General features: G+C 38.2%; 1 protein-coding gene across 3 annotated transcripts in view; it reads right to left on the bottom strand.

Moving 5' to 3' along the window:
• KMO (kynurenine 3-monooxygenase) overlaps positions 1-17,297 on the bottom strand; it is a 58,830-nt gene that overhangs the window by 35,902 nt on the left and 5,631 nt on the right. For all 3 annotated transcript variants that reach the window (XM_055235208.2, XM_055235209.2, XM_063613529.1), the window contains exons 2-4: positions 5,182-5,251; positions 4,376-4,473; positions 3,105-3,194 (exon numbers count right to left, since the gene is read on the bottom strand). In XM_055235208.2, coding sequence (XP_055091183.1) covers positions 3,105-3,194; positions 4,376-4,473; positions 5,182-5,251 — 258 coding nt within the window. The remainder of the gene's footprint in view (positions 1-3,104; positions 3,195-4,375; positions 4,474-5,181; positions 5,252-17,297) is intronic.

The raw sequence follows: 17,297 nt of genomic DNA, 5'->3' as shown, positions 1-17,297 counted from the left end.
GAACCCATAAAATCTAATTTTTAATATTTATCATTTTTTTAGAAAAGGAGCCCATGGAGGCCAAAGTGCCCACTTGGGGCCCATTAAAGTCATAATGCAAGCTGGCAATTCAGGGTGAATCGATTCTTTAAAATTTTAAAGCATATAATTTTCCAAATTGTGGGACATAACAAATATTTTTAACACATATATACTAATTTATAAATCTTCACCTCATCCAAAAATAGAAGTATACATTAGCAGCTAAATCTATACTTGGTGTAAAAATAACTTGGTCAGTGGCAATGACGAAGAGGAAATTCCGGTCTTTGTATAATTTAAAATGAAAAGAAACATCTTCATTCTCTGCCTCAGAGCTAGGTTATTAATAGACTGTATTTCAACAGAAATCAAACTTGCTATTTAAATTATGTTAGGGAACATTCAAATTATAAAGGTTTTTTAATTTTTAATTTTTTTTAAATTTTTGAGACAGGGTCTTGCTGTTCCCCAGGCTGGAGTGTAGTGGTGTGATCATGGCTCACTGCAGCCTCAACCTCCCGGGCTCAAGCGATCTTCCCACCTTAAGTCTCCCAAGTTGCTGGGACTACAGGCGCATGCCACCATGCCCGGCTAATTTTTAAATTTTTTTATAGATACAGGGTCTTGCTCTGTTGCCCAGGGTGGTTTTGAACTCCTGGGCTCAAGCAATCCACCTACCTTGGCCTCCCAAAGTTCTGGGATTACAGGTGTCAGCCACTGTGCTTGGCCCGAATTGTGAAGATTAATTTACATGGGGAAAGTATTTTCTTTCCACATCAGTCATCTGGGAACTGATAGACTTGTCAGCCCTGCAGGAACACCAGAATGTCCCTTTCTAGTCTACTCCATATCTTTGGACAGTATTATATCATAAGCAAATATTTGAGTCGTTCCCATCAAGTCTTACTTCTCCAATATTTATTCTACAAGATTGGTCTGATAAAGAATAAATAAGAATAAAGAAGTCAAGCGCTATAAAGTGGCCTCTATAACCAAAAAGATAATAGTAAAACCTAAAAAAGTTTAGATATATCCTTTGGAGATCTGTAAGACATTAGTTGTAGTACTGACTACCTCAGACATATTAGAAAAAAAAAGTTTATTTTCTCTATTCTCAATGCCTTCAAATGAGAATGTTTTCTACTAAGGGGGAGCCATTTCTCTATTTTGAGCATAAGAGGTTAGGTTAGGATTCAGAACTGAGGAGCTCTGACCTGCTCTGTATATTAGGGAATATTTTGACAGTTTCCAGGGCAATTTGGGGAGAAGATGGGGGGACCCAGCAAGACAAGAAGAATCTGGACATCACATTGGAGAAAGTTCAAAAGAAAAATCAGCCGAAGGAGGGAGGCCAGGGAAGGGAGTCAGAAAGGATTCTGGAGGTCAAAATTTGCAGATTAGAGATTTCTAAATCATTGCCCGTGCCATCCACAAGGAGGTCTCTTCGTGACCCATAGGTCTTCAGCAGACTCATGCATCTTTTGAGTGAGTGTTGTCTGTGGGTGTTGGTGGAGGAGGTGTATTTCAAATCTGGACCCCATGGTACATGGCCAATACCAGGTGAGAGGGAGTGGGGTACCGAGAGGCAAAGGAGGCCAAGAGAACGTGGGCTCCCCAGGGATGTGAAGAAATGCCAGAGTCATGGGAATGGCTTTGTGCTCCCACAGGCTGTGGAACTGACCAGGTAAAGCAATTTTATGCAGTTCTTAAAGGGCAAGGAGGCCACCATATCTGAGAAATAAAAGTGACGATAAAGAAAAACTGAAGTATGTGGGGCCCCTGTAAATTTTGCATAAACTCAGTTCTTAAGAATTGAGAAGTAGCAGGAATGATTCGAGAGCGGCCATTTCCTCCTTGTTATGCATTGAAGGCCGCAAAATGGGAACTCACACCAACGCTTTCACTCTCTTGGGGAATGTATGCACGCTCTTTCTCTCTCTCTCTCTCTCACACACACACACACACTCACACTCACACACACAGACAAGGTGGTGGGGGTGATGGTGTCAGCTCCAAGTCCCTCTCCTCATTTAGCTTTTCTGATACTTGAACCGTATCTTATCTATGGATACATTATTCGTTCAGTCTCTGAAGCGGGGGCGGCTATGATGACTTGGCCTTCCTCAGGACATTCCTTGTTAATGCAAGTGAACAGTGAGACGATTACGTTGATTTCACTCTTAACTCAGTGAAAGAAGTAAACACCCGGAAGCTCGTTAGAAATGTAGAACCTGCGCCTCCACCCCAGTCCTAATGAATCAGACTCCGCATTTTAACAGGATCCCAGGTGAGTTTGAGAAGCACAGGTCTAGTTTCAATGAGGGCTCTGCTGAGGGTCAGAGACTTAGAAGAATATGAATCTCACGCAGACTCTGCACTTCATAAAAGGAGGCATGGCTGGTTAAAAATAAAGCAAGTCAGAGTTTTTCTCTTGTCGATGGATGTTTGGTGCATTCATTTTCTCTCAAGAAACAGAATCAGAAGGCCTAATTAGATAAAATACAAATACATATTTCCCCTGTTCTGTGTGTTACTGTGTGAAAGATAAGGAAAGCACAGAGCAGGATAATGAGTCTCCTTTCATAAACTCTCCATCATCATCTGGCCTCTGTTGTTTTAGAAATCACGTAGTACTGAAAGCATTTCTGGATCATTCTATACATTCTATTATAAGCCCAATTTTGAGCAAGAGGGTGAGTTAGGGAAGGGCAACAGCATCATGAAACCTTCTAGATTGTTCTTGTACATTATGCTTGATGACAAATAAGATAGTCATCATCTCTATCTAATTGAAAAGGAGAAAAGAAGGAAAGGGTGTCCCAGGTAGCAGGGCAGCGCAAAGGCGAAAAATGACACAATAAGAACAGTAACAGCTAATTCTTCTTGAATGTTCTGGGCTGGGGCTTGTTTTGAGCATCTCCTCTGAATAAACTTGCTAACTAGTATCTGTATTCCTGGGGTCTAGACTGAGCCAAGCAATGTCAGAGATAGGGCTGGAGAGAGAGGGGCCATCAAGCAAGAGGCAAGTTCCAGACATTGACTTCCTTATAATCAATGCACAATGATCTCTGGGGTCAACCTACCTGAGACTTTGTCCCATAGGGAATTGCAGACTTTTTTCCTGAAAGAGAGTGGATCATTCTTGCTCTCATGGGAATACCTTGGGATACAATCTGAAATGAAGCCAGAAATATTGACTTCAATGACAGTAACATGGCGTTATGCAAGAAAGATAGAAGTTGATTTTTAAATGTAATTTCATATATTCTCCAAGAAATTTTAAAAATTGTGAAAGACCATAGAAGCCCAATGTGGTAGAAACTCCTTCAGTGAAAATGGTGGTCCTGAAGCTTTTAGTTTGTTTTTTTAATCTTAGATCTTAGAACCGGCTTAAAATTTATCTGATCTAAATCGAATATCACAGATTGAGGAAAGTGATTTGTTGTTACAGAGGTTAAGTGATTTTCTCATCATGACAAAAAGGGAGACTATGAGGAGTAAAACCCAGGGCTCCTAACATTCAATGCAAAGTGTTTTCTTACACATGGCTGCTGCTATCTGGGAGAAAATAATAGGAACGTAAATAGCACTCATATTTACATGTATTATCAGCTCAGAGACACATTGTCACTGAAAGTAGTATCAAGAAAAATACATCTATCACGTCTGTTTATATTACCAAGTGACACGTAGACAGTGAAAATTTCCACAACATTAAGCTCCTGTGATGAAAATCTACTATAGGCCCACCATTCTTTATCCAAACCCATGGGGCCTGATGGTTTCAGAATTCAGAATTTTTCAGTTTTAGAAAGTAGTGTAGCACACATACGCTGGATATCACATAAACTCACCCCATAATCAAACACAAAATTTCTGTAGCAAAACATATTTATGCTAAATGAGATTTTTAAAAGACTACAAAGAGTCTCATGTCAGGTCAGGTTTTGCTACTCAATGAGTGATGAGAAGCTTTCTATTTTCAGAGTCTTTTTGGAGCATAGAATTGTAGATAAGAGATTACGGGCCCGTGCAATTGAAAAAAAAAGGAATTTGGCTCCTTTTATCCTGGATGCCATCTTAACTCTCACTCTCTACAGGCAGTGATGCCCCATCCTGTTAAGAACCCAGTATTGGAAGCAATCATCCGGTTGCAGGGTCCCCCTCGGGTGCCTCGAGTGTCCAATGTTCACCCTCTTGCCAAATTTCGAATTTTAAAAGCTGTAGTAGAATGAGTTTTCATGCAGAGATTCTTGGTATTAAATGGTACTTTTTAAGCCAGGATGAAATCAAATCCATGCAATTGTTGAAAAATACCAGGTATTATCTTCTGTAAGAAAGATACATTAAGTACCTGATCTTCCAGGTCAACAGCTTTCAAGGCTTGTCGTCCTCTGTGAGAAAGGGCTAAGTTAATGCTTCTTCCACGTGTGAAGTTAGCCACTCGAGTATCTGAGACATTGGAAGCAGACTCCATGTTACACACACTTTATATCCTAGTCCAGGATGAGCAAAATTACTTCACCTAAACATTTGGTTCATTCAGAACCAAATTAAAGACCTTCTTAACTCTTCTAAAGAAAATGCTAATAGCAGTAAATTTATATTAAATTAAATTTAGATAGTTGGTGGTTTTTTAAAAAAACTAGTTTTTTTTAAAAAATTGTTTTATTAAAGAAACTTTTTAAGTTCAGAAAATCTAAAGAAAAATAAGTCAAAGAATTAGAACCACATCCTGCAATTAATTCTTTCTTTTCTTTCTTTCTTTCTCTTTCTTCTTTCTTTCTTTCTTTCTTTCTTTCTTTCTTTCTTTCTTTCTTTCTTTGCTTCTTTCTTTCTTTCTTTCCTTTCTTTCTCTCTCTCTCTGTCTCTCTCTGTCTCTTTCTTTCTTTCTTTGGGTCTTGCTCTTTCACCCAGGCTGGAGCGCAGTGGCACGATCTCGCTTCACTGCAACCTCCTCCTCCTGGGTTCAAGCAATCCTCCTACCACACACCACCACACCAGGCTAATTTTTGTATTTTTTGTAGAGATGGGGTTTTGCCATGTTGCCCAGGCTGGTCTCAAACTCCTGGCCTCAAGCAATTCACCTGCCCTGGTCTCCCAAAGTGCTGGGAGCCACCATGCCCAGCCTTCATCCTGCATTTTTCACCAAGGACGTACCTTCCCTAGCTTCATATACATCAATCTGGAAATTCCTCTTTGCAAGAAAGCATGCTTGTAATGAGCCAACCTAGAAATTTAAAAAAAAATTAAATATTTATCTGACTCCACAAATACAGGGAATTTTTAGCAGCAAAATGAAACATCATGTATGGCTATATTTTACTAGCCTCACATCGTGTGTGGTCATATTTTACTAGCCTTATTTATCACATTGATTTACTGAGTTTCTGCTGAAAAGTATCAGTGCCAAAAATAGCAATATTTATTCAAAATTAAGTAATATAATTTTAGAAGTAGTTTTTTTACTTTTTTATAATGAGGCAATTTTCAAACAGAAAAAACATAAAACATATAATCTTACAGAATAATTAGAAAGCAATTCTTTATAACCTTATATCCCTTATAACCACTACTCTGGTCAAAAAGTAGAATAGCATCATTCCTCCAAAACTCCCCCCACCTCCTCCCCAGTTACCGTCCCCTTCCTTTCACATAGACGTAAACATTATTCTGACTTTTGTGATAACCCATTCTTGCTTTTTTATATTTTAGCCTTTAGGTGTACATATTTCTAAGCAATATACTTTAATCTTACCCATTAAAAATTTTTTTAAGTTTTTTTGGAGAGGTGGGGTGTCACTATGTTGCCCAGGCTCGTCTCAAACTCGTGGGCTCAAGTGTGATTGCCCCACCTTGGCCTCTCAAAGTGCTAGAATTATAGGCATGAGCCACTGTGCCCAGCCATTTACCCATTTTTTTTAACCATATAGTTAGAATCACACTCTGTGTGTGTCTGTGTGTGTGTGTGTGTGTGTTTTGTTTGTTTGTTTTTGCATCTTGCTTCTTTAAGACAACATTATGGGATTCATTTACATGATTACATGTAAACTTAAGGTCATCCATTTTTTTATTACTGTATGATTCTTCATTAAATGAAAGATCACAGATTATCTATCCTACTGTCAAAGGACACTTGAGTTGTTTCTGGTCTGGGAATATGTTAACAATCCTTCAAAGAACATTTTCCTGTGTGTGCAGGAATTCTGGTACATATATGATGATTTTTTTTCGAGGGTTCTATGCATGGAAGTGGAATATCTGGTCAAAAGTTTATGTACCTTCACTTTTATGATGCCAAACTGTTTCAAAATTTGGTGGTAATGTGTTTTCCCACCAACAGCTTCTGAGAATTTATCTTTGCCAGCACTTGATGTTCTCAAACTTTTCATTATTGTGGAGTGGGAGGGTGGGAGCTGGTAAGTCGGAGAGGAATGTAGTTTTACTTTGCATATGCTTAATTACTAAAGAAGTTGAGCACTTTATTTATTTTTATTTTTTATTTTTTGAGACAGAGTCTCGCTCTGTCACCCAGGCTGGAGTGCAGTGGGCGCTTTTTCATATATTGATTGGCTGTTTGGATCTCCTCTTTCACCAAGTGTCTGTTTAGGTCTTTTGCCCATTTTCTGTTGGGTTGCCTATCTTTTTTCTTTTCTTTCTTTTTCTTTTTTTTAGTTGTTCATAGAGTCTGAATATAGAGTCTTTGTCATTTTTAAACATTAAAAATATCTTCTTCCATTCTGTTCCTTGCTTCTTAAATGCTATAGTCTATTTTGAGGATGAGAAGCTGTTTATTTTAATGTAACCATATTCATCAATCTTTTATTTTATTATTAATGCAATTGCAATTGTCATTTTATTTTTAATGCAATTACAAATGTCTTGTTCAAGAGATCTTTGCCTATTCTGAGATCATAAAGAATTTTTTCTTATCTATTGTCTTCTTAAAGCTTTAGAGTGTTGCCCTCCCAGTAGCTTTATATAGGCTGTGGTAGTTTACTACCTCATCGCTAGCAACTTGTATTTGGCAAAGTCATCAGTATACAATTATCGCACTTGAATTTTCAACAGTAGTCAATACCATTAACTAGACCTTCTGGAAACATTAACCTTCTCTTGTTTTCTGGTTTTCTTCATACGTCTCTGGCCAGTCCCACTTTTCCTCTTTCACCATCGCAAAAACAGACAACTATTGGAGTTTCTCAAATCTCCATCCAAGTCTGTCTTCTCCATCCATGATGATGTGAAAATTTATATGGCCTATCCAGATCTGTTTTTTGAGCTCATGCATACAAATGTTTAAGTGACATAGCTTCTTGTATGTCTCAAAGCACTTCAAAATCAACAGATCCGAATTGAAACTTGTGATCATCGCCTCCCATCTCATCAATTCTCTCCACATATTCCCTATGTAAGTGAATGATATGCCATCCTTCCAGTTGCTCAAACTAGAAAGCTAGGAGTCACCGTCTCTCCTTGATACTCCATTCCCAGTTCTACCAATTCTACCTTACAATGTTTTTCCATCTACCCATCTCTTTTCATTTTCACCTTTCTGCCTCTAGTAATTGGAATCATTATGCTTTGCTAATATCAAATTTTCTGTGTATTCTACCAGCATTCATTTTGCCTCTTTCCAATTTATTTTCCACAAGCAGTAATTTAGGGTGATGGTGTAATAGGTCGTTTGAACTAATACCTCTACTGAGAGGAAAAGGAGACACAGAGAGATGACCTGACATTTGGAGCCATGCCTACAGGCATCAACAAATGCAAAAGAGGCTGAGTACTTCAGTAGACAGACTCATGAAACTAGAAGTACAAAATTTGGAGTGTGGGACACTCCCGCACCCCTTGCTCAGGAGGGCAGGTTCTGATAAACCCCTTAGGTTTTAGATCAGGACCCTAAATAGGTACATCCCAGGAGAAGGGCAAACTGGAAGGAAACCAATGGTCCAAGGGCCTGTCTAGAAATTATCTCTAGTCCTGATCAGATTGCATTAATTTTTGATTGCTGGTAATCACAGCCACCCAACAGAAACAAACATAAATCCTCTCTGGAAAAAAAAATGACATCACCATAGGCCTCAGATTTTCCCCACATTTTAAAATATACAAATCTGATCATGTCACCCTTCTGCCCCAGCCTTGCTATCCTTCTTTTAGCCATTGTATTCACCACGCTGCTCCTCACTGAGGGGTTTAGCGTGTATTATATCGATGGCCAGAAATGTTATCTTTCTTCTTTACATAGTAAATTTCCATTCATCCTCCAGGTCTTCACTCAGCTTCACTCTCTAAAAAAAGATTTCCTGGGCCACCCTACCTCAAATCTCGCAATTATGAGTTCTCACAGCACTTTGAACTTTATCTTTGGGGTAAATTGCATCCTTCCAACTTCATATGTTCAAGTCCGAACCCCCAGTACCGTAAGAATGTGACATCATTTGGAGATAGGATCTTAATATAGGTAATCAAGTTAAGATGATATCATTAGGGTGGGCCTTAGTCCAATATGACTTGTGTCTTTATAAAAAGGGGAATCAGACATGCATTGAGGAAAGATGATGTGAAGAGACACAGAGAAAAGGCTTCTATCTACAAGCCATGCAGAGGGACCTGGAACAGATCTTTCCCTCACAGCTCTCGGAAGGAACCAACCCCGCGGACACCTTCATTTTGGACTCCTAGCACCAAAACTGTGAGACAAGACATTTCTGTTTCTTGAGCTACCTGGTTTGTGGTAATTTATTTTGGCAAGCCTAGCAAACTAATACAAAGAGCTTACAACAATGGAAAATTTACATCTTTAGAGTGATTCTATAATCAATATCTGTCTATCCTTCTAAGCTATCAACAGGTTTTGCTCACCATTTTATTCCTAGCATCTACCATTGTGTTTGTAACATAGTAAGTGCTTCATATATATTTGTTCACTGTATAAATAATGGTAGAGATTACATTTTTAAGTAAAGTTTGTAACCAAGTGAAGCCAACATTTATTGAGCACCAACTAAATGTAACTTAATCTGCTAAATTTTAGGGACTCAAAGGTTACCAAGATAAGTCCTTGTGCCCAATAAACACCCTATTATTAAAAAAAGACAAACATATAAACGTATCCATGCTTAGTGAACCAGTTTTGAGTATGGAGGCCCACTTCTTACATTAAAAATTTTCAGATTCTTTTATATTATTTGAATTTCTAACATGGATTGTTTAAAAATATATAATAAATTTAGTCACAAATCATCTACATACACTTTAAAAATAATTATGTGTTTAAGTCATATAATTTTATCCTACTTACTCAAAATTTTGTAAGCATGTTATTTCATAGACCCCTTGCAAAATAGCTCTGGGCTCACAGGTAAAAATCAATGTAAAAAACAAAAAGAATAAGTGAAGTTCTAGAAAACACACATGAAAAAGATTAATTTTGCCTTGATGAATGTGGCAAATTGTATTTTTCAAAAATGGTCATGATGATGTCCTTTATCCTACGTGCTCTTCTCCAGTGTGATCTTGATACACCTTCATCAATGCATGGGGTTTATTTCTGCAATCTCTTAAATCCAGAAGGGCCTGTGGTAGCTTTGACCAAAAAAATGCAGTAGAAGTTACCCTTGAGCCATTTCCAAGCATAGTCCTTAACTGGTCCAGAAGCTTCTGCTTCTTTGTTTTAGGAAGTCAATTATCACAAAAGACAACAGGGTCAGGAGAGTTGAAATGAAGACACAGGAGGTTCATTTATTAGACTGGTGCAAAGGGAATCACGGTTTTTACCATTAACCACAATTACTTTTGCATCAACCTAATAGAAATGTGTCTCTCTTACTGAGAAAACAGGTAGAGAGAAAGGCAAGTAGGACACTAAAGCCACAATCTAAACAACAAGTGATCAGTGAAAATCTAATGTAGGGAAATGGCCTAAAAGGAGAGATCCTGGGATTCAGAAGCAAGAAATCCATTCATCCATCTCCTAAAAATTCAACCACAGTAAAGGAGCTACAATATATAACGCCGCAAACAAAGCTCTCAGTGACCGTGTTGGAATCGGATCAGCTCTGAGCCAATGATGGGCCAATGGTCTGGTTGCATGGGTTTGTTATGTTCCTTTTCTTTGATAAAAATTGATTCCAGGATCTCAGAGGAGGAGGGCAGACCAAGGTGGAGATTCTGCCTCAATCCTTCTAAGGTTGGCAGATGCCAATTCATACCTTTCCAACACTTACATGTTTGCCAGTTGAACATGTATTAATGGTTTTTATGGGAGAATAAGGGATCTCGGGTAGTGTAGGCACAATAAGATTAAATCTGTCTTAGGCTCATGAAAATATTAAGTGCTAGAGAAGACGAGGCCTAATGGGATCTCTTACACATTGCTTGTGATTATCTTTTCAAGTTGAATATTCACATATTGAACAAACCAACAATTCCTCTTAAAGGCATATACACAAGAGAAACTTTTGCTAAATGTATATTGGGTGACATGTGCCAGGTTGTTCAGTATAGTGCCTTTCATAACTAAAATAGACAAACAAAAAAGCAGGGAATAGCCCAAATGACTATCAGAGAGGAATGAACGAACACATTATGGCATATTCACACAATGAAATATGATATGAATATATTAACAAGACTATAAGTGAAAAAATAAGACTCAGATAATTTTATATTGCATGATACAAAATAAAAACAATCAGGATGAAACTATAGATATATGCAAATACATAATTTTTGAAACACATGAGTAATATTTATATATACATGTATATATGAGATAAACATGTAAATAATATATGATAAAACTATATGTAAAAAGGCAAGGGAGTGATAAATACGATTTGGCATAATGCTTCTAATGGGTGGGGGAGAAGCACAGAGTTGATGAAGTCACTGGCAATCTATCACTTCTTGTGTGGAGTAGTAGATTCATGGCTGCTTATTATTATTATTAATAATAAATAAACAAGGAAGTAAAAGTGTTTTCTCCAAGACCAGTCATAATGGTGTGTAATGAAATAAAGCTTGTATAAATATGATCCCAATTCTGTGTAACAGAGGTTCAAATAAATTTAAAGAAAAAATACATTGGTAGGTGTTATGTCAGTTCAGCCAGAAGGCGTACTAATGTGCCTGGGTAACAATATAGCTTTCAGACTGTAATTTTCTTTCCTCTCTCACTTTCTGTAAAAAGTGCTTAATTGAGAATAACTGTCAGTGCCATCTTGAGTTGTTATGCTGGCAGGAAGGACTACGACATAAATATATAAGTGGAAAGAAAATGTGGTGTGTAAAGAATGCTAAGCCCACCACAAACTCTTGGTTAGGCACAGCTGGGTTCCTGAGCATAAATAGTGAAGGAGGATGGCACAGGAGTGAAGAAATTGGGCAGGGTTAGACAGCCAGGAGAAACAAAACGATTTTTTGATTCTGGTTCTGAGGGTAAAGGCTTAATAGAGACAGGACAGTTCCCAGTAAGGACACGAACAATTATGAAAAATTTCTGTATTTGTTTTGCAGCACCAAGCGTTCATGATAGTGAGATGTTTGCTCACAAAATAGTTTTGCAAATTAAACATTTTATGAATAGCCAGTCTAGCCTGTTTGTGTATACAAGACTCTGAGGGGAGAGGAGAGGAGAGGAGAGGAGAGGGGAGGGGAGGGGAGGGGAGGGGAGAGGGGTGGGGAGAGGGGAGGGGAGGCTACACAATTATGGATTTACCCAATTTGTCATTCTCTCACTTCTCCACTTTCTTCTTCTGTCTCTTCATACTTCCTTATTTACAGGTCATGTGCTGTATAGGGATGCCTAACTACCACTTAAAGATATTATTTGAATATTTCCTTTCTATAAATGTTGAGGTATGCTTCTCCTGTCTTCTGTTGCTGAGCTTTTCTGTCAGTTCCCATGTGACTCCTCTAGCAGCAATTGTTCAAGTAGCCAATGATCATGAGAAAACTGTAAACCATTTAAATTTATAAATGTTGACTCTTGAATCTTACATTGAACTGATAAGCAACAAAAAAAAAAAAGAAGGAAAGGGAAAAACTGTGATCCTATTAGGAAGAGGAAACAGGACTATAAAAATTCCATACATTTTATGTCTTTTGATATAATATGTTTGAAATTAATCTGATAGTGCAATATTAAACATGTGTCAACTACTTTTGACTTAATGAAGCATGTAACACCTCTAATCCTTAAGAATCATGAATGTTTCTGAGTTTTCTGTGCATCCAACTTCAAAAAATCTTGTTAATAGTTTTTGAAATCCATATTTGGTCATGAAACTGTAGTTTGATGTCTCAAGAATTTGATCTTTGGGTATATCAATGCAATGAGAAGAATCAGATTGTTAACTCTACTTACAATGCAATAAGCACATCAAAGTGTCTTCATACTTTATTAGTAAATATTACATCTTCCAGAATTTCATATGTTATGCCAAATATTGTTTTATTATTTAATCCTTACCCTGAGTTCTCTAATCTGTGTCATCTGGAATTGGTCTCTAAAGCCAAGCAGTGGTCTTGATTTTTCCCTCTTATGAGAAGGTGAATGACCCACATTCCATGAGTGCTCTTAAGAAAATTTATGACTTTTACTCTAGTCTTGATCTTCATCCTGAACTCCATCTGTGAGTACTGAACCTGTCTATAGGCATCTCCCTCTAAACATAGCTAAAATTTGACTTATTCCCATTCCTCAACCCTCTCATTCTCCTTCTTCTGTATTCTGTATTCCATGAACTTTCTTCCTCCTTATATATTTCATATCTTAGAGAATAGCAATTGCACTCACTAATTCACCCAACCAGGATAGCTTGGTGAATATTTAACACCCCTCTCTACCTACCAGTATACATGAAATTAGGCAATACGTCCTATTGATTGTTCCTCTTCAGTCTCTCTCACAACAGATCTTCTGCTACCCACAGCTCTGTCCTTATATGGGGCCCTCATTAGCTTTTACCAGGCTACTGCAACAGTTTTCTAATAACCCTCTTTCCCCAGTCTGTATACATTCAATCTGTACTCTGCATTAGAACTAGTCATCTTCTTTTTATTTTCTTTTTAGACAGGGTCTTGTTCTGTCACCCAGGCAGGCATACAAGGCTGAGATCATAGTTCACTGCAACCTTGAACTCCTGGGCTCAAGTGATCTCCTGCCTTGGCCTCCCAAGTAGCTGTGATTACAGGTGTGCTGCTATGCCTGACTAATTTTTTTAATTTTTGTAGAGACAGGATCTTGCTATGTTGCCAAGGCTGATCTCAAATCCCTGGGTTAATGTGATCCTTCTGCCTCGGCCTCCCAAAGTGCTGAGATTATAGGCATGAGCCATCATGCCCAATCACTAATTATCTTCTAAATCAGACATTGAATGATTATTTTTGTCTTACTGTTGTTTATTAGCTCCTCATCTTTTCAGGATAAAATTCCAAATTTTCAACATGACATAATAGATTCTTACATGTGATCCTGACGTCTTTCTCCAGTTCATGATGCACTATTCTCATGCACTATCTCATGCACTATTCTCTTGCACCATCTGTAATAGGCATACTAAATTTATTATATGTTTTCTGAATATGCCACGCACTTTTATTCTTCCATGCCTTTGAATACTATCCTTCCCTGCCTTATATTCAGTTTTTGGAAAATGTCTACATTTCCTTTAAGACTCATATCCTCAGTGTAGTTTTTCCTGATACCTCTACTCCTCCAAAAGACTTGTTTGCCTTTTCTTCTGTAATTTTATATATATATATATATATATATATATATATAGAGAGAGAGAGAGAGGTGTTTTAATGTCTTAAGTACATTGAATTATTTATTTATATTCTTGTCTGACTTCCACCAGGCAGTAAATTCCCAGAGAGGAATAATATTTGTATGGCTTGTATTTTGTCTATCTTTTTATCTCTGATACAAACCACAAATTCTAATGAATTAGAAAATGCAGGTAAATGTGAAGAAAAAAGTAATTTCTCACAATTTTACCACCAAGGGCAACCAATATTAACATTTTCTATGTATACAAAATACATGATATTTCTTTTCAAAATGGTAACAGGTTGTATATTTTCTTTCATAATTTCTTTCAAAAAATGAAAAGTGTACCCTAAATACATTTCCATGTCAAAAGACGTCTGAAGTAAAAGTATTTAATACTTGCATTACATTTTATTGTAGGCAGTGTGCTTATATTTGGATATTCAAGTTATTTTAATTCTTTACCATTATAGACGATTGTATGATGCATACACGTTTCTTTTGATAAAATCTCACTAATGAAATGGCCCACCAAAGGGCACTTTTGAATAAAAGGGCTTGAAACACTGGCCAATTCGGAGCTCCACACCCTCTTTCTATCTGCCCCGTTGGCTCCTGGGCCTTATTACTAATGGGGGAATGGAGTAAGGATAACAGGGGAATGAGAAAACAAAGAGGGAAAGAAGAGAGTCTGAAGTGAGCTGGGGAGAGAATATTGATGGTCTAGAGTGTAGGAGGAGCCTGCTCAATCTTCCTTTGTCTTGCTTTTGGAATAACTGCAAAGCACATGAAAGAGATTCAGATTGACTGGGGCAAGATCATTTCAGAAGGTTTTGTTGCTAGTTCTGAATACACTCCAGATTTGATGTTTTTGAGAGCCCACATTAGATTCTATTTGCTTTTAATTTCTCATTGGCTGAAGGACAGTTGTTTCTCTGAATGCAATGCCATGCTTAGGCCAACTTCAAGGGTGAAGTAGCTATTGCTGCTTTCTGGAATTTTTTTTTTTTTTTTTTTTTTTTTGAGACGGAGTCTCACTCCGTTGCCCAGGCTGGAATGCAGTGACACGATCTCAGCTCACTGCAACGTTTGCCTCCCAGGTTCAAGCAATTCTCCTGCTTCAGCCTCCCGAGTAACTGGGACTACAGGCACACAGTGCCATGCCTGGCTAATTTTTTTGTGTTTTAGTAGAGATGGGGTTTCACCATGTTGCCCAGACTGGTCTCGAGCTCTTCAGCTCAGGTAATCCACCCACCTAGGACTCCCAAAGTGCTAGGATTATAGGCCTGAGCCACCGTGTCCAGCCAAATCCCCACTATTTTTAAGACTACAGATGTGTATATTTTCAAGTTGTTTTCCAGGAAAAAAATACCAGCTTAGATTACCATCAACAGTGTATGAGGGTGCTCTTTTTCTTTGAGGGGACAGATAGAGGACTAGATGAATGCATGAGTGAATATAGACAGAAGGGAAATAATCTGAGAGTATTTAGAAAGAGGATGGGCCAAATGAGAAGGAATGAAAGACACACTCTTTGCAGGCACTTAACAAAGTTTGGAGCTGTCTAAAGTTGTTGGTTCCATTCCAGATACTTCCCACCAGATAGCAAATGAAGGAATCTCTGAGGGATGAATTCCCTGAGGTGAGAGTGGGATTTACGAGGCACAGCCACAAAGAAATCCATTCCACCTCTGTTTTTAGAAGGTGCTAGATATGGGCCACTAATGAGAGTTTTTCATATTTAAGAAGGCTCAGAGCCTATGAAATAAAAAACTGAAACCCGGGGCTAACATAGTGAGGCCCACCAAACAGCCTGCCTTGCTTGCTTTTTATTGCTTACTTCTAGTTGATCTCAAAGCCCATATAGCTAAAAGTCATGTAGTCAAACAATATACATCTAATGTGTCACTAGCTTCCTTGTAGACAACATCTCTGGCATGTATGTCACTCGGTAATAGTTGCTTAAAGTTTTTGTTTTTGTTTTTCTTTTCAGGAACTAAGCAGGCAGCTCTTACCCAGTTTAAACTACTTGAAAGAGACCACCAACCCTCTTTCTACCTCCCCCATTGACTCCTGGGCCTTATTACTATGGAGTAAGGATAATAGCAGAATGAGAAAGCAGATAGAAGAAGGAAAGAAGAGAGTTGCAGGCCCTTCAACTGGGCCTGCACAAATGCCCAAGAAGTGACTTTCTGATACTAGAAGGCCAAAAACTTCATCTTCAGAGCATGCTAATGCCACCATTTTCTGAACATGTGTCCTATGAAGAGTCGTGAACCTTGATTATGCTTGCTCAGACCACCTATTCATTTTTCCCCACTGCTGATCACCTTTCCCCACACCTTAGACCACCCCGCTTCTTTACCCCATAAATATCTCTAAGCCCTATCTTCAGAGAGGTGGATTTGAAAGCTATTCTTCCATCTCCTTGCTGGGCTGTCCTGTGAATAAAATCTTCTCTTTACTGCAATACTTGTTGATATGGTTTTGTTGTGTCCCCACCCAAATCTCATCTTGAATTGTAGCTCCCATAATCCTCATGTGTTATGGGAGGGACCCAGCTGGAGGTAATTGTATCATGGGATCGGGTCTTTCCCATGCTGTTCTCGTGATAGTGAATGAGTCTCATGAAATCTGATGATTTTATAAAGGAGAGTTCCCCTGCATGCCCTCTCTTGCCTGCCACCATGTAAGACGTGCCTTTTGCCTTTCATCATGATCGTGAGACCTCCCCAGTCACGTGGAACTGTGAGTCCATTAAACCTCTTTTTCTTTATAAATTGCCCAGTCTCAGGTAGGTCTTTATCAGCAGCATGAAAACGGACTAATACACTTGTTATCTCAGTAACTGACTTACTGCATGCTGGGCAGAACAAGCCCAGTTTGGTATCAAAACAAAAGTAGAGTGAATAGAGCTTAGTTTATTTTCATATCCATAAAATAATAACAATAAAGGTTAACAGTGATTATGTCTTTTTCATGGTATAGCTCATTAATATTTGCAAAAAATAAAAAGTATGCACTTGAATCAAATTCTGTGTAGACCTCAACCCAGGATTATAAGCCATTTGATGGTTCATATGCACTGAGGACGTTTACTTCGGGGAAAGTGAAAAAATTCTGGGTGACATTTGATTTCTGCTTTTAGAAAGGAGTAGGTTGAGAACAAAGCTAGAGATCTGTGAGCGAGAAAGCGTGAAAAAGAAGCAGTAGAATTTTAGTGTTAAAAGACTAGCAATCTAGTTTTAGCCCAAGAGGAAGAAACTGAGACCCATAGGGTAAGATTTCCTGAGCGTCCAGCTGGTTGCAAACTCTGCTATTCCCAGTCTCCTCACTGAGTAACACTGTTTCCATCCCATGAAGCTGAATGAAGAGTAAGTGGTGAGGTGGAAAAATCCTAAGAACAGAACAGAAACACCATTTGGGGACAGTTTGGCATCAAGACCATTTTGAGCCTATAAATCCATGACAGGATTTAACATCTATAGCTGTG

The sequence above is a fragment of the Symphalangus syndactylus genome, chromosome 19, assembly GCF_028878055.3.
Source record: "Symphalangus syndactylus isolate Jambi chromosome 19, NHGRI_mSymSyn1-v2.1_pri, whole genome shotgun sequence".
Lineage (NCBI taxonomy): Eukaryota > Metazoa > Chordata > Mammalia > Primates > Hylobatidae > Symphalangus > Symphalangus syndactylus.
The sequence above is the reverse complement of the archived record's forward strand: the minus strand, read 5'-3'. Positions and strand labels throughout refer to the sequence as shown.